The sequence below is a fragment of the Nicotiana tomentosiformis genome, chromosome 7 (genome assembly GCF_000390325.3).
Source record: "Nicotiana tomentosiformis chromosome 7, ASM39032v3, whole genome shotgun sequence".
In the NCBI taxonomy this organism is placed as follows: domain Eukaryota; kingdom Viridiplantae; phylum Streptophyta; class Magnoliopsida; order Solanales; family Solanaceae; genus Nicotiana; species Nicotiana tomentosiformis.
This window is the reverse complement of record NC_090818.1, coordinates 42875743-42901534: the sequence shown is the minus strand read 5'-3', so window position 1 is coordinate 42901534 and position 25792 is coordinate 42875743. Positions and strand designations below refer to the sequence as shown.

The 25792-nt window shown below is 37.1% G+C and overlaps 1 protein-coding gene across 1 annotated transcript; it reads left to right on the top strand.

Moving 5' to 3' along the window:
* The first annotated feature begins 4524 nt into the window (after positions 1 to 4524).
* LOC104097812 (beta-glucosidase 18-like) lies at positions 4525 to 6469 on the top strand. The gene is made up of 7 exons (XM_009604431.4): positions 4525 to 4735; positions 4821 to 4887; positions 5096 to 5154; positions 5243 to 5318; positions 5439 to 5513; positions 5647 to 5734; positions 5879 to 6469. Exons 1-7 carry the CDS (start codon positions 4565 to 4567, stop codon positions 6141 to 6143), a joined length of 801 nt encoding a protein of 266 aa, XP_009602726.1. The 5' UTR covers positions 4525 to 4564; the 3' UTR covers positions 6144 to 6469.
* Positions 6470 to 25792: the final 19323 nt, after the last annotated feature.

Below are 25792 nucleotides of genomic sequence, written 5' to 3'. Positions count from 1 at the left end.
GACAACTCACGTGCTATAATATAATATTTGGATCCGCACGGACAACTCACGTGCTGCACGGACAACTCATGTGCTATAGTATAATATCTGAAAATCAGGCCCCCAGCCTCACTCAGTCATAAATCTCTCCAGTCTCTCGGACTCTCAATAATCATGAAAATTAGCTCAAACAATAATGATATGATATACCAATAATGAACAATAGAGACTGAGATAAAATTAACAAGTAAACTGTGATTGAGTACAAAATAATAATTTAGTAGATAATTCAATACATATGCGACCTATGTGGGTCCCTACAGTGCCAACACATAATTTGAACATGATTTGTGATTCAATTTCTCTACTACATTGAGAATGTACAGATAACAACAGATTGTTCAATTACAAAGTTCCATGAAATTTGACCAAGTCACAATTCCTATGGTGCACGCCCACACGCCCATCACCTAACATGTGCGTCACCTCAAAATCGATCTCATAACACAAAATCCGGGGTTTCATACCCTCAGAACCAGATTTAGAACGGTTACTTACCACAAACTGTGAAAATCTTTATTCTGCTATGCCCTTGCCTCGCGAATCGACCTCTGAACGCCTCGAATCTAGTCATAATTAATTCGATTCAGTCAATACAAATTATAGGAATTAATTCTATATGAAAATACAAATTTTCCAACAAAATTTGAAATTGTACTCAAAAGTTGACGTCTCGGAACCTGACAAAAGTTACAAAATATGAATGTTAATCCAACCACGAGTCCAACCATATAAATTTTACCAAATTCCGATATCAACTGGATCCTCAAATCTTCAAATTAAACCAAGAAGGTTTTCACAATTTTCCAACTCAAATCACCAATTAAATGTTAAAAACAACCATACATTCGGGTAATTTGACGAATATTGAGTTAAGAACACTTACCTCGTTGTTTTCCTTGAAAATCTCTCGAAAATTGCCTCTTCCCGAGCTCCTATTCGTCAAAAAGTCCCATTTCAGAACTTAAACTCTCTGCCTAGTTTTTTCTTCTTCGCGAACGCGACCACTGCCTCGCGTTTGCGAAGCACATTTTGTGCTGCCCAGAATTTCCTTCTTCGCGAATGCGGCCCGTGCCCCGCGTTCGCGAAGCACAAAAATCTGTTGCCCCAATTTCTTCTTCTCAAACGCGAGATCCTACTTGCGAACGCGATGATTAACAACCTTAAGCATTCGCGAACGCGAAGCCTCTCATGCGAACGCGTAGGCCAACGCGTTTGGTCCAGCCCCAGCTCCCTCTCTTCTTCGCGAGCGTGGCCACCCTCTCGCGTTCGCGATGCACAATCTGCCCAACCCTTCGCGAACGCGTCCTCTCCTTCGCGAACGCGAAGAGCAAATCTTGCCTACCCCTCAGTTCCTCTTCGCGAACGCGAGACTCCTATCGCGAACACGATGAATGAAACCAGATAGTGCATCAGAAAAATTCCAACAAAGCTCCAAGTCTAAAAATTGATTTGTTAACCCTGCGAAACTCACCCGAGATCCCCGAGACCTCAACCAAATACACCAACAAGTCCTAAAATATCATACGAACTTAGTCGAAACCACAAATCACATCAAACAACGCTAAAACCACGAATCATGCCCCAATTCATGCCTAATGAAACTAAGAATTTTTAACTTCTACATTCAACGCCTAAACCTATCAAATCAAGTCCGATTGACCTCAAATTTTGCACACAAGTCATAAATGACAAAACAGACCTATTCAAATTTTCGGAATCGGATTCGACCCTGATATCAAAAAGTCAATTCCCCGGTCAAACTTCCAAACTTAAATTTCTATTTTAGCCATTTTAAGCCTAATTTAACTACGGACCTTCAAATAATTTTTCGGACACGCTCCTAAGTCAAAAATCACCATACTGAGCTATTGGAATCATCAAAACTCTATTCCGGGGTCGTTTACACATAAATCGACATCCTGTCACTATTTCAACTTAAACTTTAAACCTTGGAACTAAGTGTTCCAATTTTTTCCAAAACTCACCGGACCCGAACCAATCATCCCGGCAAGTCACATAACAACTGTAAAGCACAAATTGAGCAGTAAATGATGGAACGGATTGTAATACTTAAAATGGCCGGCCCGAGTCGTTATAGATTTCTAAATTATCCGTAAAATATTGTACAATACTATAATTCGCTTAGGCGTCATCTGCTTATCCAGATTTGAGAAATAATCTGAGTGTAAAATTTGAGACTATATTATAGTGCGTTTTGGTTGACGAGTCAACATTTCGTTTTCGATTAAGCAATAGTACATTTTACATGACATTATGATATTTTATTACCAAATTCAATATTGGATACTCCCCGTCTCATATTAACAGTAATGGTTATTAAAATAGTTGTCTCAAATTATTTGTCATTTTAGAAGTTCAAGACAAAATTGATTGTTTTTTTCTTCTTTTTTATCCTTAGTAATAATTGTTCTTGAAGATAGAGATAACACATAAATAGAATAAATATTCAATGAGGAGAGATTATATCTTAAGACATAAATAAGGGTAAAATAGTCTAATTCATTTCCTAATTAATATTTTTTAAGAGACGTGTAAAAGAGAAACACGGCACATAATATGAGACGGAGGGAGTAGCATATACATACGTGGATTAACTCTATATATGTCATTTTAATTTGATGAATCGATGAACATTCACAAAAGATACATATGCATCCAATAATTATTGTGATTATTAATTCATATATTACGATTCTTACATTATAATTATCTGCATGCATAATTTTGTTAGTGAACCAATCGAACTTCAAAAAATGATTGACTTGTGATTCAGAGGAGGAGATCTAGATAAGCCAGCTCAATGTGCAAGGTTTTTCTCGCGGAAGCACAAACAGATCTAGTTGAACCCATAATTGCACACAATTTTCAATAATTTTGGTCTGATAATTTCTCACTCTTTCCAAAGCTTTAGATATGCTTTTTAATAACTGTTTGCGTCAGGAAATCTTCAAAGAATTTATAAGTTGAATATTTTAATGTGGAAAATATCATCAGTAACGTGCAAATCCGTTAAACAAGGCAACTCGATATGGGAAGGGGATCACCTCCATTTAATTTTCATTTTAAGTATTTAATGTTCAATGCATTTATGTATAGTAGATGGTGGATTCAATTTGGATGTGCATCGGGTAAGGATCGTTAAAGAAAAAATTGTTCCACAAAATTTTTATTTTATTTTTAGGGTTCAAAATCGAAATCATGACGGATTAAGAACGAAGAGATCTTATTTATATAACCACGCAACTTGTGATGCATTAACACTTTCTTTGCTGAAGGTTGTTGGACATTTCGAGAGGGGTGGGAAAGAGTATTGGAGTTTATATATTGAAGCAACAAGGAGTTCTCTCTCCTTTATGTTTTACATTATTACGGTTAATAAACAGGTATATCATAATTAACCCTCTGCCTCGAAAATGGTTTTTAATTGAAACAGATAGTATCAACTCCTTTAGTTGTCTTTTTAAAGAAATTGAAAATGAAATTTCTTAAGTTTGACAACAACATATTTGAGTTCAATGAATACAAATATTAAAAGTTTCACAACAGGGGGAAAAAATAAAAGAAAATAGCGATATCATCTATGAGTGAACCGTGAATGCATCGGTGCCGTCTCTCGTTATCTGCAGGCAGCCCCTTAATGTTGAACTCAAAGGGCACATTTTTAGCTTATATATTTTAAGCGTCTGATAGGTAACAAGCTCAGTTGAGATATCTATGTTTTATCTTAAATATAGAATATCATCTATTATGTCAACGTAATACATATTATCATAGTAACAAGTGATGCAAATATATATAATTACAAAAAGCAAGTCATTTAATTTGCTGTCTGAGATATAAACTACTACTAATCTATATATAGTCACAAGTTGTTGGTGTGAGGTTTTTAATTCAAAATTGAGGTGAATGGGAATGGAGGAAAAAAATAAAATTTTGATTTTTCCTCCCTTACAAAGGAATATTGTGCCATATAGGAGGAGGAAAGCTCATTTGTTGAGTATATATATGATTACACTTCTTCTAGCTCTTAATGAATTGAGAAGAAGGTAAGCCTCGCGCCGTCGCCGTCGCCGTCGTTGTCGCTCGGCGCTTTAATTCAAATCGGTCATTTTTGTAACGGTAATTTAAAGTTTTCTTCCAATTTTATTTTCCAGTTTTATTTTTCCCTCAGATTTTCCTTACGAAAATTCTGAATTCTCCTTCTTTCTTCTGCATTATTTTAACTAAAAGAAAGCAACAGTAAGTGTGGTTTGCTACCGATCATTTGTGTTCGCTGAAATATTGAGGTTTGAAGTACCATTGTGAATTCACTGAGCTCGGATTAATTTATGTTTCTTCTACATTTTTGGTTTAATATTATTTTCTTCTCCAGAATTATTTTACAAATACAATATACTATCACAACGTAACTAATATTCTATATATGGGCACAACTAATGCATGTCACCTGTCTAGGATATATATGACCCTTGGCCTATGATGTTCTTTTAATATAGGAAAAATGAAGATAGGCACCATTAAGAATTCCTATTTCATTTGTTTCCTCTTACTGTTGCAAAATGTTACTGCAAAGAACATCATAGGCCAAGGAGGAAATAACTTGGAAGAAGAGGTTAAAAGATCAGAACTTCCAGATGGTTTTCTTTTCGGAACATCAACTTCTGCCTATCAAGTACAATATCTCTCACTTTCAATTTCATGTTCTTTAATTAATTGTCTCTGCTCTCATATATAACATCCTGAGTATATGAATATAGATCGAAGGAGCATATATTGAAGATGGCAGAAGCCTTAGCAACTGGGATGTTTATTGTCGTATCAATGGTAACTTTCACATTTGTATCTAAAGTTGTCTTTCCTATCCATTTTACAATGTTCTTGTAACCATAGGAATGTCACAGCATAAATAATTTAAGGTTGTCAAGCGTCTTTCTTTCTTCCTTTAATTATTCCGTGGCTGGTCATATACAATCATATAAAATGAAGCTGAGTGAGTACTACATTTCTTCATTTTGTACTTAAATTGGTTCAGGTAGAATACCTAATGGAGGAAGTGGAGACATAGCTGACGACCATTACCATCGTTACTTGGTACAAAATTATTCATCCCATTTTTGATTTTGACATTTGAAACATATATGTTATGTCTTTAATTTGTTTTTAAGGAATGATATGGCAGGAAGACATTGACAGAATGGCGTCTCTTGGAGTAAATGCTTATCGATTCTCCATTTCATGGAGTAGAATTCTACCAAGTATGTTTCTTTTCTCTCATTTTAATTACTTCTTTTGTATTATTAATAAGATGCTTAATTGCTACCTTAAATTATGCGTATATGCTTTTGACTTCTAAATATGGTGGAGCTGATCAACAGGAGGGAGGTTCGGAGCCGTGAATCCTGCTGGAATCAGGTTTTATAACAATATCATTGTTAATCTCTTACTCAAAGGTTGTTGTTAACATTTTCCTTTAGTGCCACCTCTTTTTTATTTTTTTTAAAGTATAATACATACAATCTTACTTTGAGTTGACAAAATAGCAAATATTGGTTGCAATATTAATAGATACTACATAAATTGCAGGAATAACACCATTTGTGACGATCCACCATTATGACTATCCTCAGGAATTTGAGGACAGATATGGGGCCTGGCTCAGTCCTCTTATGCAGTAAGTTTCTTCTCTAGTTAAATCTGGCTATTATATATAGATTAGTTCATATTTAAATTTAGATAATCTGGACGGTTTATCATGCATAATAAAGGAAATATATATCATTCTCAATCTTAATTAGTTAGTTGATCATCTTTGTAGGGAAGAGTTTGTACACTTTGCAGAAACATGTTTTAAGAGTTTTGGGGATAGAGTGAAGTACTGGTCTACTATGAATGAGCCTAATTTATTTGCGGAAATGGCCTATTTGAAAGGTGTGTTCCCACCTTCACATTGTTCGCCCCCTTTCGGGAAATGTTCCTCTGGTAATTCCGACGTTGAGCCTCTACTTGTTGTCCACAATTCAATATTGGCACATGCAAAGGCTGTCAAACTCTATCGTCGCCAATTCCAGGCAAGTATTTAGATATCCTTGTTTCTTTTTATGTTTTAGCACTAATTATAGGGTATAAATTAATTTGGGCTTTATCATGTCGATCCTCTTACGTTGGATCGAAGTCCAAAACTATCGGCCCAATGGTATAAACATTTCCTCACTAACAGTAGCCTCAACGATATACAAGCAAAGAGCTCAATATAGAACAATTATTTTCAGACGAGAATCGCGAGTGAGTATTTAATGATATAGGAGCTCTGTAGTATGATTGAGACACTCCAAATTTTTTATGTATGAATATCACATACTAATAAAAGCCCAAGTCAAGTAATGAGTATTCTAATTTTAATTTCTTACTTCTGGAGTAGCATTACCATTCTCTTTTTGAATTAATCTCGGTGCCTTAAATTTTTTTAATTAGATTAATTTTTATTTTAGTCCGCTCTGTTATTGTGGCAGAACATGAAATATGAGGTCAAAGAAGTAGCGTCTGAAATGATTGACTGATATCCAGGGACGGATGTAGGGTAATAGAGTTCATATGAACCTAGAGCTACTAGGTTTAAGTATTTAGCTCATATAATGTATATGTGTATAAATTTCCACGAAATTAATATAAATAATAGATTTTAAACCAGTAAATCAAATGATTAATGGTAGAATTTTGGACTCAGATCCATAAACTCCAAATATTGGCCTATATCCGCCCATATACTTAGACTTTAGGATTAAAATTATGACACAATATACTTTGTCAAATTATACAGTATCCTTTGTACAATGTACTTTGTCAAAGATGTTATAATGTAACAAAGTCTAGGCACGTCCTTTTCTTTGATTTCCGTCTAAGACAAGTTTTAAACGTATTTGGGTGCCAACGCTGAGTTGATTGTGATTTGTGAGTGTTTTCAACTTGTAGTTCCTCAATTCTTTCACGACAGTTTTATGCGATCCAAACTAGAGTTATCCATCAAAAATCAATTCCTCTCTCATTCTCTTTTTACTAAACTCTAAGTATGTACTATGATTAGTGAGATTTTATTGAACAATTCATAACAATCCCCAACTCTGCTCTAATAGTCAATAAAGTTAACCCTCGAGCCCACGTGCCCGAATTTCAAAAATATTCGAAGATAAACTTTACCCATAATGCCACGAACTCAAATATATAATTTATTCCAAATTTCATGTCCAATTTTGTGGTCAAAATCTAAAAATACTAATTTCTAGGTCTTCTACCAAAATCTCAAATTTCTACAAATTCTCATGCTTAAATCATTATATAAATCATGTATTTAACTCATAATGTGAAGAAATCACTTACCCCATAATAGATGATGAAAATGGCACTCCCAAATTGCTCCAAAATCGGTTCCCATAGACCAAATGAAGTGAAAATGGGCTAAACCCCCATTTATAAAAAGCTACACTGCTAATTTATGTGATATACTTGTGACATACGAATTTTATGGACTAAAGTTTGGGACAAATTCCTAAATATAATTCAAGAAATGGTTAGCCTAAATCAAGTTTAATTATTTTAAGTCCAACATGGATTTAAATTAAAATCTGATTTTATTTGGGCTCGTTTATTTAATTGGACTTCAAAAGACGAGTCTTTTTCACTAGCCCGAAGTTCAAATGGCTAAAATTACATCTTAAAGCCCAAACAAATGCCACATGTCAAATTATATGGCGACATGTCAAGTTAACTGGCCAATAAAATTTTGCAAGTGTAACTAAATGAGATAGGTTCATAATTCAAATGGACCAATCAAATCATTGGTCCATCAAATCATAGCAAAAACTTTTGGCTTTATCACAACTCTACTATTCTACCATTATAAATAGAGAGCTCCCATAAGGCTAAAAAAGCAATTACACACATAGAGAAATACATCAAACAAGTTGGAGAAAAGCTGGAGAAGCTCCAAGGAAGCATCTAAAGTCTTCTTCTACATTGGAGATCTTCGTTCGTAAACAAATTCAATAACGGAGTACAAGTCAAGAATTCAAGAGGCGGTTCCAAATCTTCCGCTCGTGATAGCTAAATCTCAAATCATTGTTCGTGACGGCCATCAAACTGTTCGTGATGAATCTCGTCCTTTCAAGAACAAGCCAAGAGCCCTTGAAGCGACTTTGTGAGGAAAAGAATCAGAGGACGTCATTTGCAGATCTAGTGACATTTTGGAGATTGCAACCCAAGTCGACTCTTCATATTGCATTTTGTAATTTGTACCCTTTTTCTTATCTTGAATATTACAGACTAGACATTTGTTATTACAATACTTTTTTTTTTTTATCTATTATAAAAAGAATGATGTATTTATATATATATAAACTTTTACTTTAACTTCTCATCTTACCCTTAATAAAGATGATTTATAGCTACACGGATATATATATATATATATATATATATATATATATATATATATATATATATATATATATATATATATATAACTTTAGACCACAAGCTAAGTTTCAAACAATCTTTTTTTTTTTCTTCTTAAACTTTGTGGTCAATGATACAACATCACATAAGTTAGGATAGAGGAGTAATAAAACTCTGCCAAATATGCCTTGAAAAAATCCGCAGTCATATTGGTGTATTACAACAATCAAAATCGTGGAAAAGGTAAAAAAAATATTACTAAATGACATTGGAAGAATCGTTTGAAAAAATCAATTGTAAAGTATGGTCTAGACTTTATTCAACTATATTATGTTGCGTACAAAAGGTTATTACTTTTATTGTCCCTCAATTTAGAAGGAACCATTAATGATAAAATTATAATTTACTTGAATGTGATAGTAAATTAAATATATTAATATTAGTTAGAAAACGTCGTGGCCATTAAATCTACTTCTGATTCTTGATGACTACTACTAATATTTTTAAATGGGAGCTGCTAGCTCAACTACGATTTCTCCACTATTTTTTATTTTCTAACACAATGCGAGATTTTGAGGGAGATTAAAAGAACAATATACTGAGATTAACGTGCAAGATTTGACTTTTGGAGGGTGTGCGGCAAAGGACGTTTCTTTCCTTGGTGTGTTTTGCGTTAAAACTGGTACTTCTTATGTTTCATTTTACGCAACAATATTGCACTTTTAATTTGATCTAAAAAAGAAATTTTATATTTTAAAATAATTCAATATTAAACTTTGTATTTTGTTCCTAATACCATAATTTTATAGCAACTGAAATGTAATGACTTGTTTAAGACTACAAGTTCTAAAACAAAATTCTTCTTTCTTATATTTCGTATTCACTCAAAATGGTAAGAGTAATGAACATGTACATTTTATTTAATCTAGGAGTGTACATGGACCGGGTTAGTTCGATTTTTATAAAATCAAACCAAACCAACTATATCGGTTTGCATTGGTTCAGTTTTGTCATTTTTTAGATTTCTCGGGATTTTTTTGTTATATGAATATTATTTCAATCTTACTTTTTTAAAGTTATAAATAATATTTTGATAAATGAATATATGTTTAGTAAAAATTGAACAAACAGACAAACATATGCTCAATTAATATATTATTATGGGAGAATATTTTTAGTAACACATGATAGTTATTTTCTTAATTGTCTAACAATAATTTTTCGTTGATATACGCTTTAATTTCAAAGTTAACCGAATTTAATAAATAAACACAAAAATCAATATTAAACCTAAATAATGATATGTTCTATTTAATTTTAAAATTATCGAAATAACATTTCAAATTCGAAAAATATAACATATCTTGACATATAATATGAAAGAACAAAGAGATTGATGCATTTCAATAACATTTGATAACAAAGTGATGATACAACATATCGTGGCCGAGTTCGGATTTCAGATGATTGAGGATTGATTTGGAAGAAGGATTCTTGTTTTAGAAGCTTAAGTAGATAGAGTTGATCGGAGTTTTGAATTTTGTGTAGACGACTCCGAAATGGCGTTTTGATGATTCCAATAGTTTCGTATGGTGATTTTGGACTTAGGCGTGTGTCTGGATTTGGATTTGGAGGTCCGTAGGGTAATTTGATGCATTTTCGCAAAAATTAAAAAGTTAAAGTTTTGGAAGGTTAAAAGGTTTGACCGGGAGTTGAATTTGTTGATATTGGGCTCGGATTGCGATTTCGGGAGCTGGATTAGCTTCGTTATGTCATTTGGAACTTGCATGCAAAATTTGACGTCATTCCGAGTTGATTTGATATGTTTCGGCACGAGTTTTGGAAGTTGGAAGATTTAAAAATTCATAAGTTCGATTCGAAGTGCGATTCATAGTTTCAATGTTATTTGAGGTGATCTGAGGCTTCGAGTAGGTTCGTGTTTTGTTACGGGATGTGTTGGTAAATTTGGTTGCGGTCTAGGGGGCCTCAGGTGGATTTCAGATGGTTAACGGTTTGGATATTGGACTTAGGAAATTTCTGGGTTGCTGGTTCTGGTGCGTCGAACCTGCGAGATTCTTGGTCACTTATGCGATTTTGGAGTAGGTCCTGTTGCGTCACTTCTGTGGAGAGGGGAGCGCAGGTGTGAGCTCGCATCTGCGTAAGGTCGATCGTAGATGCGCAATATGTGTTCCAGGTGGTTGTCCGCTTCTGCGGTGTTTGTTACGCTTCTGCTCAATCGCATATGCGATTATTGGATCGCAGGTGCGAGCTCTGGGCTCTCAAGTGAAGGCCACATGTGCGGTGCTTTTCTCGCAAAAGAGAGGCCGCATGCGCGACATTTTTGTGCGCAAATGCTAAGAGCGCTGGGAAGAACACATATATGTCGAGGGCTTGATATTTTCAACATAGTTTGAGTTGTAGACCTCGACTTTGGGAGATGTTTCTTAGGTTTTTCAAGCAATTCATTGGGGTAAGTGTTCTCTACCCGAATCTTATTATATTTCATGAATCCATTGCTATTTTCATCATTTAATTAGTGAATTAAGTTGGAAATTTGGGGAAATTTTGTAAAATTCTTTCAAAATATAAAATGATGATTTGAAGAACGAATCGGTGTCAGAAATTAATAATTTTGATATGGTTGAACTCGTATCGAAATGGGTGTTCGGGTTTTGTAAATTTTATCGGGTTCTGAGGTGCGGGCCCAGGGGTTGACTTTTTAGTTCTTGTTAAAGACTGAAGCTTTATTATCCGGAATTGTTTCATATGAGATTTATTTATGATTTGAAGTTATTTTGGCTAGATTTGAACTGTCAAGAGGTTGTTTTACTCGATAAGGTCATTTTAGAATAACATTCTAACTTCTTTAAGGTAAGTATCTTGCCTAACTTTGTGTGAGGGAACTACCCCTTAGGATTTGAGTCACTTGTGCTAATTGTGTCATGTGAAGGCCGTGTACGCGAAGTAACGAGTATGTACTCGGGCTTATTTGTGGAAATTTGACCGTTTAGGGCTCTTAGGTTCTTATGTGCATTAAATATGAAGTTGTTTTGTCATGTTAAATTCCACATTTACTAAATTTACCCTTACGTGTCTTATTTGGAATTAATTGCTTCATTTTTACTTTTATTGCCTATTAAACTCTTATGTGCCTTAACTGAAGTTGTTGCCTTTTTTATTGCCATGCTATCCTTTCCGTAATTGTTTATCCTTGATTGAAGTTATTATTGCTTTTTTCATAATCTTCTTATCCTTAATTGAATTTGTTGTATTTCTTCCATAATTGCTAAACCCTAAATGAAGTTTTGTTATCCCTTATCATTGTTGACTTATCCTTATTTGGAATCATTGATTTATGTTATCCCTCTTATCGTTGAATTGTACTTTTGGGAAATCATTGCTACACATTATATTTTTCTTGTTGAGCTATTCTTGTTGAAACCATTATTCCCTGTTGTGTCTTTCATTGTGAGCCCGTTCTTCCGTTTCATTTTGTTGAGAAGTTCCTGAGTGATTTACTTGTCGTATTCTTGTATTATTGTCATTGTTGTTGTTGTATTCAGTATTGTTTAGTAAAAGGCCATGCGTGATTGTGATATTGAAGTTGTTTTGAGGAAATGTTGTGGCATGTGGGCACATATTGTAAAAGTCATTTATCTTAATTGTTATTGTTGAGAAAATTGTTATGTTATTCGCACAAGGAATCTGTCGTGCCGTTGTTATTGTGTTTGCACGAGGTTTCTGTCACACCTCCTTTTTTCCGAGGGGGATAGAGAAGTTTTTTCAATTTAAGTGACATTAATCGAAATATTATTTAATTAATCAGAGTCGCCACTTGGAATAATTTATGGTGTCCCAAGTCACTAGTTTATTTTAAATCCCAAATCGAGGGAATTGACTCTATTTTTACGGTCCGCGAACACAGAAGATCTGGTAAGGAATTCTGTTAACCCGGGAGAAGGTGTGAGGCACTCCCGAGTTCCGTGGTTTTAGCACGGTCACTTAATAATTAATACTTGACCTAATTATCTGATTTAATACATGTTTAAAACCTATTGTGTATTTTTAACTTTTTAATCGCTTTTAATATTTATGGAATTTGTTTGAACAAGTCGCGATGTCGCGCACTCGCTTGTTTTTGTACACATTGAGAATCGCGCCATGTGAAACGCACCCGCGATTTACAACATATTTATTTTATTATTGTTTAAAGTTATGATCGAGTCACGTAAAACGCACACTCGAATTGGGGTTTACGTATCGCGACCATGCCACGGGAACAGTACCCATAATCACGATAATTTATTATTAGTCGCGCCTAAAGCAACTAGCTCATTTGAATTATTTTCCTAATATTTGAGATCATTGTGAGGCCAAATTTATAGAATTATTGTGGAGAAAGTGTAATACTTTAGCTAATACGACTTGAATCAGTTATGTATAAATCGATATCCAAAGATAAGACCAAAACTACAATTAATTCTTCGATACAGTCATGCAACCCATTTTAGCCTTGCTCAAGACGCGACTAACCTTTTAAGTCCCTAAGATTCAGTAGAAGGATACTAATATCACTAATCCAAACAACCATGTTCACTTCAATAGAGAGAAGAAGAAAGAATCATCAAACGGAATTATACAAATTCCCAAGCTTATCTGAAGTATACTCAATTGTAGCATTCAACATTTGGAAATTCAAATCAATTAAAAAAACAAGCATGAATTCCGTATTATCAAACAAAATGCGATTTGCACAACATTTACCAATAAATACCAAAGTAGCATGATTAAGGTATAACCCAAAAGAATCGAAACAACACCTCTATATTCTTAACAAAAGGTGCAAACGAAATTCAAAACGAGTTCAAGCAAGTAACTTCGGCAAAACAAAAGCAAGCAAGGAATTCAATCGTTAATGAAGTAGATTATAAGGCGAAAATCAGACCTCTTGTGATGACCCAAAATGTCTATCTTTAAATTTAATAAGTAATTATGTATTCTAAGACCTCAAAAAGTACCATTTATTATTTCTCGACTTGCGTGCTCAGTCCGTACAATTTTCCGAAAAGTTTTTATGTGAAAAATGGATTAAAATGTGAAATAGAGCTTTAAAATTCAAGTGAGTTGACTTTGGTCAACATTTTTAGCAAACGGACCCGGATCAGTATTTTGACAATTCCGGTAGCTCCGTATCGTGATTTGGGACTTGGGCGTATGTCCGAAATTTAATTTGGAGGTCCCTAGCTCAAGTTATGACCATTTAACGGAACTAGCAATTTAAAGGCTAAATATTCTAAGTTTGACCGCGGGGTTGACTTTTTGATATCGGAGCCGGAATCCGATTCTTGAAATTTGAACAACTCTGTTATGTCATTTATGACTTGTGTGCCAAATTTGAAGTCATTCTCGATTTATTTAATATGTTTTGGCACGAGATTTGCAAATTTAAAGGTTTAAAACTCAAAGTTTGAATCGGAGTGTGAATTGTAATTTCAGCATTGTTTGACGTGATACGAGACTCCGAGTAAGTCCGTATTATGTTATTGGACTTGTTGGTATATTCGTACGGGGTCCCGAGTACCCCGAGAGTGAAACGGATTGAAATCGGATCAAGAATTGAACTTAAGCAAAATCTGTATTTTTGCCTTCTGTGATAATCGCACCTGCGGATTTTGACCGCAGGTGCGAGCTCGCGGAAGCGAGCATTCGATCGCAGATGCGGATGCGCAGGTGCGCATTTTTCCTCCGCAGGTGCGAGGCCTCGCCTGGCAGCCCCTTTTCCGCAGATGCGAGATTTTCTCGCAGATGCGAGCTCGCATGTGTGAGCCCAGGCACCGCATGTGCGAAAATGCCTGGGCAGTGTATATATCGAAAAGCCTGATATTTTTACTTATTTTTGGTCATTTTGAGCTCGGTTAAGGCGAATTTTTCGGTGATTTTCACGAAAAACATTGGGGTAAGTGTTTCTTATCCTATATTGATTATATTTCATGATTCCATACTTGTTTATATCATGAATCCGTGAATTTATGGAAGAAAAATCAGATTTTTCTAAAGTCTTCCAAAAACAAGCAATTAAGATTTGAAGGTACATTTGATATCGGAATTGGACAAATTTGATATGGTTGAACTCGTATCGGAACGGGTGTTCGGATTTCGCGAGTTTTTCCAAGATTTGAGATGTGGGTCCCACAGTCGAATATTTTAATGAATTTCGGATTTTTATCCGGAAAATTTGTAAATTCATATGGAATTAATTCCTATGATTACTATTGAATATATTGAATTGTTTGTGAATAGATTTGAAGCTTTTGGAGACAAATTTAAAAGGAAAAGTTGTGGTTGAATAATTGATTGGAATTTGCAAAGCGAGGTAAGTGTCGGGGTTAACTTTGACTTGAGAGAATAGAATCCTTAAATTGTTTGTTATGCGAATTGCATGTAAACGACGTATAGGTAAGGTGACGAGTGTCTATACATCGTCAAATTAATTGTTTGTTTGCTTGCTTACTTGAAAAATTATAAATTGTTTTTAATCATAAATTAATTATTCTAATAATTATTTCTCTCTTATTCTTTGCAAATATAAATTCTTGAATTCCTGCATTAATTGTTACATGCTATTCGAATTATGTGCATCAATTGTTATTTGACATTAAATATTAAACTGCCTATTTGCTCCCTGATTTCCATAATAATTTACTATTTGTCATTGGTTGCTTCATAATTAAACCATAATTATTGTATGCTTGTTGTCTCTTAATTTTATATTAATTATCACATTTATTAGAAAAATTTCTTCTGTAAGAATTGGTAAATAAAAATGTTGGAGGAGCGGGTTGCACGACGCAACAAACTTATTAAAAGTCAATATTGGAGGATCGGGTTGCACGCCACAACAGACTTATTAAAAGTCAATATTGGAGGATCGGGTTGCACGCCGCAACAAACTTATTAAAACTCAATATTGGAGGATCGGGCTGCACGCCGCAATAGACTTGTTAAAAAGTTAATATTGGAGGATCGGGTTGCACGTCGCAACAGACTTGATTAAAATGAATATGTTGGAGGAGCGGGTTGCACGCTACAACAGAACTTAATGTGGATATATTGTGAGAGTGGGTTGCACGCTACAACAGAAATAATGGAAACGATATTTGGTTATGACTGCTGAGTTGCCTTCAATTATTATAAATGAATTACCTGATTTCTTCCTATTATTGTTGTTACTAATATTGCGTACAGGTTAATGTAAGTGAACCGCCTTAGCCTCGTCACTACTTCATCGAGGTTAGGCTCAACACTTACCGGTACTTGGGGTCGGTTGTACTGATACTTACCTAGCGGCGTACCATAGACTTGCTCGGATTTCAGCTATCAGAGGAGACTTGAGGTATAACTGCATGGCGTTCGCAGTTCTGAAGTCCCTGTTTATTGTACTTTAGCTGTGTGTTTATTTCCAGACAGCTTTATTTTATTCAGACCTTTATTTTGTATTTATTCTAGAAGCTCGTGCACTTGTGACACCAATTCTGGGATGGTATTTAGACATTGTTATTATTATGGATTATTTCAAAATTGCTTCCGCATTCGCTTCCTTGTTATTAACAAATTTAAAAATTGTTTTAAAAATGGATAATGTTATTCTAATGTTGGCTTGCCTAGTAAGTGAAATGTTAGGCGCCATCACGGTCCGGAGGTGGAAATTTCGGGTCGTGACAGTTGGTATCAAAGCACTAGGTTACATAGGTCTCACAAGCAAGCTTAGTAGAGTCTGAAGGATCGGTACTGAGACGTCCGTACTTATCTCTAAGAGGCTATGAAGTTTAGGAACAATATCACTTCTTTCTTATTCTGTCGTGAGATTTTATTCTATCATCGATGATTGAACCGTTCTACTCTTATTCTCTCGTAGATGGTGAGAACACGTAATACCTCTACCGATGGACAGGGACCAAAACCCCCAGTGGAAACTATGGCCAGGGGTAGAGGTCGAGGTCATGCTAGAGGCCGAGGCAGAAGCCGAGGTAGAGCTTAGTACAGAGCTCGAGCAGCTGCACTTGTTGAAGAACCTCAAATAGACCTTTAGGAGGAGGTCCCAGTTCAAAATGTACCAGTTGGACCAGTTCAGGTCCCGGAAGGATTCATAGCCACTCCAGTACTTCAGGACGCTCTAGTCCGATTGGTGAGACTTATGGAGAGTGTGGCCCAGAATGGTACATTTCCAGTGGCACCAGCCGTCTCACATGCTGGGGGAAGAGCACAAACTCCCACTACTCCCGCTCCGGAGCAGATGGCTCCCCAAAATCAAGCTCTAGCAGCCCCGCCAGTTGGGGTAGTTCAGCCAGTTGTTGCGGTACCGACCGGTGATAGGGCTGCCATGTCTTTTGAGGCCTTATTGAGACTGGATAAGTTCACTAAGATCTTTCCAGTTCACTTCAGTGGTACACCTTCTGAGGACCCACAAGATTATCTTGAACGCTGCCATGAGGTACTGTGGAACATGGGTATAGTTGAGACCAATAGGGTTGATTTTGCTATATTCCAGATGACGGGTTACGCCAAGAGGTGGTGGAGAGATTACACATTGAACCGACCAGTTGGATCACCTGCACTTACCTGGGAACAGTTCTCTCAGCTATTTATGGAGAAGTTCCTCCCTATCACACTGAGAGAGGAATTCCGCAAGCAATTTGAGCGTCTACAACAGGGAAGTATGACTGTACTCAGTATGAGTCCCGTTTTGTGGATTTGGCCCGTCATGCTCTCCTTTTACTACCTACGGAGGGAGAGAGAGTGAGGAGGTTCATTGAGGGACTCACTCACCCTATCAGACTTCAGATGGCCAAGGAGACCGAAAGTCAGATTTCTTTTCAGGCGGCTGCTAATATCGCAAGGAGGATCGAGATGGTTCTTTTATAGGAAAGAGGGCAGAGGTCCGATAAGAGGCCTCGTCAATTCAGTGGTTACAGTGGTGCCTCGTCTGGAGGCAGTGGTAATTTTGGTAGGGGTCATCCTCCCAGACCGTTTCATTCAGCACTTCATGTATCTCCCGGTGCTTCAGGGAGTCACGGTCCTATTATGCCTTACTCTGGGCAGCCAGTATTCAGTGCACATTCAGCTCCTATCAGTGCACCACCAACTCCAGAGTTACTACAGTGGTTATCCGGCCCATCTGGGTCAGCTTCAGCTTCAGCAGCCACGACATCAGGATGGGTGTTATGAGTGTGGGAACATTGGTCACATCAGGAGGTATTGCCCTAGATTGGCGAGTAACAGATCTCGGCAAGATTCTTGTGCCATCATACTGGCACCGGTTGCTTCACTGTCTGCTCAGCCAGCTAGAGGTAGGAGTCAGGCAGCTAGAGGTGGAGGTTAGGCCATTAGAGGTGGAGGTTAGACCGTTAGAGGTGGAGGCCAGCCAGTTAGAGGCCGTCCCAGAGATGCAGTTCATAGTGGTGGAGCCCAGCCCCGATTTTGTGCTTTTCTAGCTAGGTCTGAGGCCGAGTCATCTAATGCTGTGATCATAGGTATTATTCCAGTTTGCCATAGAGATGCTTCAGTTCTATTTGATCCAAGATCTACTTATTTCTATGTGTCCTTCTATTTTGCTTCATATTTGGTTGTGCTTTGTGATTCTCTGAGTGCTTCTGTGTGTGTATCTACACCGGTGGGAGACTCTGTGGTAGTAGATCATGTCTACCGTTCGTGTGTGATTACCATTGGTAATATTGAAACTAGTGTGGATCTTCTACTTCTTGATGTGGTAGATTTTGATGTCATCTTGGGTATAGATTGGTTGTCTCCTTATCATGCTATATTGGACAGTCATGCCAAGACAGTGACCCTAGCTATGCCGGGGTTACCTCGATTAGATTGGAAAGGAACTCCTGGCCATTCTACCAGCAGGGTTATTTCTTATGTGAAAGCTCGGCGTATGGTAGAGAAAGGGTGTCTAGCCTATTTGGCTTATATTCGCAATCCCAGTGCAGATGTCCCTTCTATGGACTTAGTACCAGTTGTTCATGAATTTTCAGTAGTATTTCCTGCAGATCTGCCAGGGATGTCACCCGACAGAGATATTGACTTCTGTATTGATTTGGCTCCGGGCACTAAGCCCATTTCTATTCCACCATACTGTATGGCCCCGCCAGAGTTGAAAGAATTGAAAAAGCAGTTACAAAAATTGCTTGATCAGGGATTTATTAGACCTAGTGTCTCGCCCTGGGGTGCACCAGTATTATTTATAAAGAAGAAAGATGGCTCGATGCGGATGTGTATAGACTATCGGCAGTTGAACAAGGCCACTATCAAAAAAAAATATCCGCTACCAAGAATTGATGACTTATTTGATCAGCTTTAGGGTGCCAAGGTATTTTCGAAAATTGGTTCGAGATCTGGTTACCATTAGTTGAAGATTAGGGTATTTGATGTCTCTAAGATAGCTTTTCGGACTCGGTATAGGCATTACGAGTTCCTAGTGATGTCATTTGGGTTGACAAATGCTCCACCAATATTTATGGATTTGATAAATCGGGTGTTCAAGCCTTATCTGGATTCTTTTGTGGTTGTATTCATTGATGATATCTTGATTTACTCCAGCAGTCGAGAGGAGCATGAGCAGCATCTTCGAAGTGTGCTTCACACCTTGAAGAATAATAAGTTATATGCCAAAATTTCAAAATGTGAGTTTTGGTTAGACTCAGTTGCCTTTTTGGGACATGTTGTATCGGCAGAGGGCATAAAGGTGGATCCTAAAAAGATTGAGGTTGTTCAGAATTGGCCTAGACCTACTTCAGTTACAGAGATCCAGAGTTTCCTGGGTCTAGCAGGTTATTATCGTCGGTTCGTGGAAGGGTTTTCATCTATAGCAAGCCCATTGACCAGACTAACCCAGAAGAGTGTCCCATTCAGATGGTCATATGAGTGTGAGTTGAGCTTTCAGAAGCTCAAGACTGCTTTGACTATGACACCAGTATTGGTATTACCCACAGGTTCAGGATCGTATACGGTATATTGTGACGCATCTCACATTGGGCTTGGTACAATATTAATGCAAGATGGAAAGTTAATTGCATATGCGTCGCGGTAGTTGAAAGTTCACGAGAAGAATTATCCTGTTCATGACTTAGAATTGGCAGCCATTGTTCATGCGCTGAAGATTTGGAGGCATTACCTCTACGGTGTCTTGTGCGTGTATTTACTGATCATCGTAGCCTCCAGTATCTGTTCAAACAAAAGGATCTTAATTTGAGTCAAAGAAGATGGATGGAGTTGTTGAAAGACTACTATATCAGCATTTTGTATCACCCCGGAAAGGCCAATGTGGTGGCCGATGCCTTGAGTAGAAAGGATGTGAGTATGGGCAGTCTTGCGTATATTCCGGTTGGTGAGAGGCCATTAGCTGCAGATGTTCAGACTTTGGCTAACCAGTTCGTGAGGTTAGATGTTTCAGAACCCAGTCGGGTTCTAGCTTGCACAGTCGCTCGGTCTTCTTTATATTAGCGCATCAGAGAGAGGCAGCATGATGATCCTCATTTACTTGTCCTTAAGGACACGGTTGATCACGGTGATACCAAACAGGTTGCTGTGGGGGAAGATGGAGTTCTGCGAATGCAGGGCCGTATTTGTGTGCCTAATGTGGATGGGCTTCGTGAATTAATTCTTGAAAAGGCACACAGTTCCAAGTATTCTATTCATCCAGGTACCGCAAAAATGTATCAAGATTTGCGGCAACATTATTGGTGGAGGAGAATGAAAAAGGATATAGTTGCACATGTAGCTTAGTGTCTGAATTGTCAGCAAGTTAAGTACGAGCATCAGAGACCTGGTGGTTTGTTTAAGAAGTTAGAAATTCCTGAGTGGAAGTGGGAGCGTATCATAATGGATTTTGTTGTTGGGCTCCCACAGACTTAGAGAAAATTTGACACAGTTTGGGTCATTGTGGACAGGTTGACCAAGTCAGCCCATTTCATTCCAGTGGTAGTTACCTATTCTTTAGAGAGGTTAGCTGAAATTTACATTTGTGAGATTGTCCGCCTTCACGGTGTGCCCGTGTCTATTATTTCAGATCGAGGTATACAGTTTACCTCACATTTCTGGAGGGTTGTACAGCGTAAGTTAGGCACACGGGTGGAGTTGAGTACAACATTTCATCTACAGACAGACGGACAGTCAGAGCGCACTATTCAAATATTGGAAGATATTCTTCGTGCTTGTGTTATAGACTTTGGAGGTTCTTGGGATCATTTCTTACCACTTGCAGAGTTTGCTAATAATAATAGCTACCAGTCGAGCATTCATATGGCTCCATATGAGGCATTATACGGAAGGCGATGCCGATCGCCATTTGGTTGGTTTGAACCGGGAGAGGCTCGGTTGTTGGGTACCGATTTGGTACAGGATGCCTTGGATAAGGTCAAGATTATTCAGGATCGACTTCGCACATCTCAGTCTAGGGAAAAGAGTTATGCCGACCGTAAAGTTCGTGATATTGCATTCATGGTTGGAGAACGAATATTGCTCTGGGTTTCACCTATGAAAGGTGTAATGAGGTTTGGAAAGAAGGGCAAGTTGAGCCCTAGGTATATTGGACCCTTTGAAATTCTTGAAAGGGTGGGTGAAGTAGCCTACATGCTTGCATTACCACCTAGTTTATCAGCGGTTCATCCGGTGTTCCATGTGTCTATGCTCCGAAAATATCATGGTGATCCGTCCCATGTGTTAGATTTCAGCTCAGTCCAATTGGACAAAGATTTGACTTACGAGGAGGAGCCGGTGGCTATTTTAGCCCGGCAGGTCTGACAGTTGAGGTCAAAGAGTTATCCTTCAGTTCGGGTGCAATGGAGAGGTCAGCCGGTAGAGGCATCTACCTGGGAGTTCGAGTCGGACATGTGGAGCAAATATCCATACCTTTTCTCCAGCTCAGGTACTTTTTCTAACTCCGTTCGAGGACAAACATTTGTTTTAGAGATGGAGAATGTGATGATCTAAAATGTCATCTTAAAATTTAATAAGTAATTATGTGTTCTAAGACCTCAAAAAGCACCATTTATCATTCCTCGACTTGCGTGCATAGTCCGTACAATTTTTCGGAAAGTTATGTGAAAAAGGATTAAAATATGAAATAGAGCTTTAAAATTCAAGTGAGTTGACTTTGGTCAATATTTTTAGCAAATGGACCCGGATTAGTATTTTGACAGTTGCGGTAGCTCCGTATCGTGATTTGGGACTTGGGCGTATGCCCGAAATTTAATTTGGAGGTACCTAGCTCAAGTTATGACCATTTAACGGAACTAGCAATTTAAAGGCTAAATATTCCAAGTTTGACCGCAGGGTTGACTTTCTGATATTGGAACCGAAATCCGATTTTGAAAATTTGAACAGCTACGTTATGTCATTTATGACTTGTGTGCCAAATTTGAAGTCATTCCGGATTTATTTAATATGTTTTGGCACGCGATTTGCAAATTTAAAGGTTTAAAACTCAAAGTTTGAATCGGGGTGTGAATTGTAATTTCAGCGTTGTTTGACGTGATACGAGACCCCGAGTAAATCCGTATTATATTATTGGACTTGTTGGTATATTCTACGAGGTCCCGAGTACCCCGAGAGTGAAACAGATTGAAATCGGATCAAGAATTGGACTTAAGCAAAATCTGTATTTTTGCCTTCTGTGATAATCGCACCTGCGGATTTTGACCGCAGGTGCGAGCTCGCAGAAGCGAGCATTCGATCGCAGATGCGGTCTTCGCAGGTGCAGCCTCCATGCGCAGATGCGGATGCGCATGTGCGCATTTTTCCTCCGCAGGTGCGAGGTCTCGCCTGGCAGCCCCTTTTCCGCAGATGCGAGCTCGCATGTGCGAGCCCAGGTACCGCAGGTGCGGAAATGCCCGGGCTGTGTATATATCGAAGAGTTCGATATTTTTACTCATTTTTGGTCATTTTGAGCTTGGTTAAGGTGAACGTTCGGGAGATTTTCACGAGAAACATTGGGGTAAGTGTTCCTTATCCTTTATTAATTATATTTCATGATTCCATACTTGTTTATATCATGAATCCGTGAATTTATGGAAGAAAAATTAGATTTTTCTAAAGTCTTCCAAAAACAAGAAATTAAGATTTGAAGGTCCATTTGATATCGGAATTGGACAAATTTGGTATGGTTGAACTCGTATCGGAACGGGTGTTCGAATTTCGCGTGTTTTTCCGAGATTTGAGATGTGGGTCCCACTGCCGAATATTTTAATAAATTTCGGATTTTTATTCGGAAAATTTGTAAATTCATATGGAATTAATTCCTATGATTAGTATTGAATATATTGAATTGTTTGTGAATAGATTTGAAGCTTTCGGAGACAAATTTAAAAGGAAAAGCTGTGGTTGAATAATTGATTGGTATTTGCAAAGTGAGGTAAGTGTCGGGGTTAACTTTGACTTGAGGGAATAGAACCCTTAAATTGTTTGTTATGTGAATTGCATGTAAACGACGTATATGTGAGGTGACGAGTGTCTATACGTCGTCAAATTAATTGTTTGCTTGCTTACTTGAAAAATCATAAATTATTTTTAATCATAAATTAATTATTCTAATAATTATTTCTCTCTTATTCTTTGCAAATATAAATTCTTGAATTCCTGCATTAATTGTTACATGCTATTCGAATTATGTGCATCAATTGTTATTTGACATTTAGTATAATAAATATTAAACTGCCTATTTGCTCCCTGATTTCCATAATAATTTGCTATTTGTCATTGGTTGCTTCATAATTAAACCATAATTATTGTATGCTTGTTGTATCGTAATTTTATATTAATTATTACATTTATTGGAAAAACTTCTTCTGTAAGAATTGGTAAATGAAAATGTTGGAAGAACGGGTTTCACAGCGCAACAAACTTGATAAAAGTTAATATTGGAGGATCGGGTTGCACACCGCAACAGACTTATTAAAAGTCAATATTGGAGGATCGGGTTGCACGCCGCAACAGACTTATTAAAAGTCAATATTGGAGGATCGGGTTGCACGCCGCAACAGACTTGTTAAAAAGTTAATATTGGAGGATCGGGTTGCACACCGCAACAGACTTTTTCTTTAACTGTTTTATGTTAAAGAAAAAGCTGTTTTAAGAGGTGTTTCTTGACTGGTTTAGAGCGGCAGTTTGGTGGTTGTTACATGGTGTTTTTGGGTGGTTTTAAGCTCAGGAGGACTGGGTTTAAGAGATTGATTGGCTGCTGGTTTTAACGGAGAACGATTTTGCTTGGTCGAAGAAGAAAGAGTTGCTGCTTTTTTGTGCTCTTTCCTCGCTTTTTTTTTTTCCAGATCTATTTTGCAAAGGATGTGTCCTCTGTTTTTTAGGTGTCCTCCTGGAGAAGGCAGCGGCGCTGAAGGTTCCTTAGAATTGGGACCTTAGGTTTATTAATTTGATTTTTTATATGGGTGTAAAGGTTGATTTGGACCATTGGATGAAAGTAGATCAATGACTTTGATTAAGGAATGGGTTTGATGGGTGAGAAAAGGGTTTGGTCTAAAAGGGATTGGGAAGAATGGGCCTTTGTCTTGCTGGGCCACTAAAATCCGAAAATGAGCTCTCAATTGACCCAAATTCATTTCTTTCTCATTGTACAAAAATAAAAAATAAAAATAAAACCAAAATATACTAATTAATCTTAGTTAATAAGAATAAACTATTAAAGTTAACTATATATTAAAATAAATAATGTTTTTGGTATTTTTTTAAATGTTATAAATATTATAAAATACTAATAAGCTAAAAAATGTTATAAAACTATTTTTGTGTTTTTAAACTTATGTTTTAAAAATTAAAACTAAAAGTTGACTGAAATCCTATAAAAATGAAAAATAAGTAAATATTTCTAAAATAGTACTTTTAAATGTTGCGCGGGTCAAAATTACGTGCTTATAGTGTCTGCCGTGCTGTTGTTATTGTGTTTGCATGAGGTTTCTGTCGTGCAGTTGTTATTGTGTTGCACGATGTTTCTGTTGTGTTGTTGTTATTATTGATACGCATGCGGTGGTACAAAGTCTGGGTGTTGAAACGCATGCGGTGAGATAAGGTGGGTTTGAAACACGTGGCTAGTAGGGGAACTACTAGAAGCATTGCGGTATGATAAGGTGGGCTAAAATGCAAGATCCTATCTACTTCTTGTCTTGAATCTTTCTTGAATCTCCACTTGATCCTTCAACATGAAACTGAAAATTGACCCCATTCTTCAGGTGGGCATCCTGCTGACTTGAATTTGAAGAAAACTGAAAGTTGACCCTATTCTTCAGGCGGGCACCCTGCTGCTTGCACTTGAAATAAACTTGAACTTGCGGTAGACTTGAGCTTGCAAACCTTGTTCTTCAGGCGGGCTCATGCTACTTCTGATTTGAACTTGAAAAAAAATTGGAGGTTGCCCCTATTCCTCAAGAGGGACCCTGCTGTATCTGACTTGAACTTGAAAACTTAAAGTTGACCCTGTTCTTCAGGCGGACTCCTGATGCCTCTCTAATGTGAACTTTAAAATTGAAAGTTGACCCTATTTTTTAGGCGGGCTCCTGATGCCTCTAACTTGAACCTAAATCTGATTTCTGAAATATTTCCCCTCGTTCTCCAGGTGGGTGCCTGCAATAAATTGAAACTTAAAATGAATTCCCTCATTCTCCAGGTGGGTGCCTGCTACTACAGTAAAACGGAAATAACAAAAGAAACTTTTTCTGCCCCAGTTTACACTAGGAAGATTTGTGAGTTATTAGCAGAATTATAAATCACCTATGCTATTGATGAAGGTTGCAATGATGGGAGTAAAATTGAAGACTTGACTAGGATGTGCGTCTCCTGTGAGTAAAACCAATTAAATTTCGACTAGCAAATGCGTCTGCTAACAAAAAAAACCTGAATGACCCAAACTAGGAAGTGCATCTCCTAGGGGTGAAACTTGAATGAACCAAATTAGGAAGTGCGTCTCCTAGGGGTGAAACCTTTAACCTAAAATTAGGAAGTGCGTCTCCTAAAGAAATAAAAATCTGAAAAATCCAAACTAGGAAGTGTGTCTCCTAGATTTGAGATTCAGCTTGCGAAAAACTATAAACTAAGCTTGACTAAACTAAACATTGACCCTATTCTCCAGGCGGGACCCCTGATTTCAAGAAAACTAAAGATTGATAACTTAAGAAAACTAAAAATTGATCTTGTTTTTTAAAAATCCAGACTTCCCTTTTTTTTAAAATTTTTTTTTATTATCCTAGGAGAAAATTCATCAAACTGGGTTTTA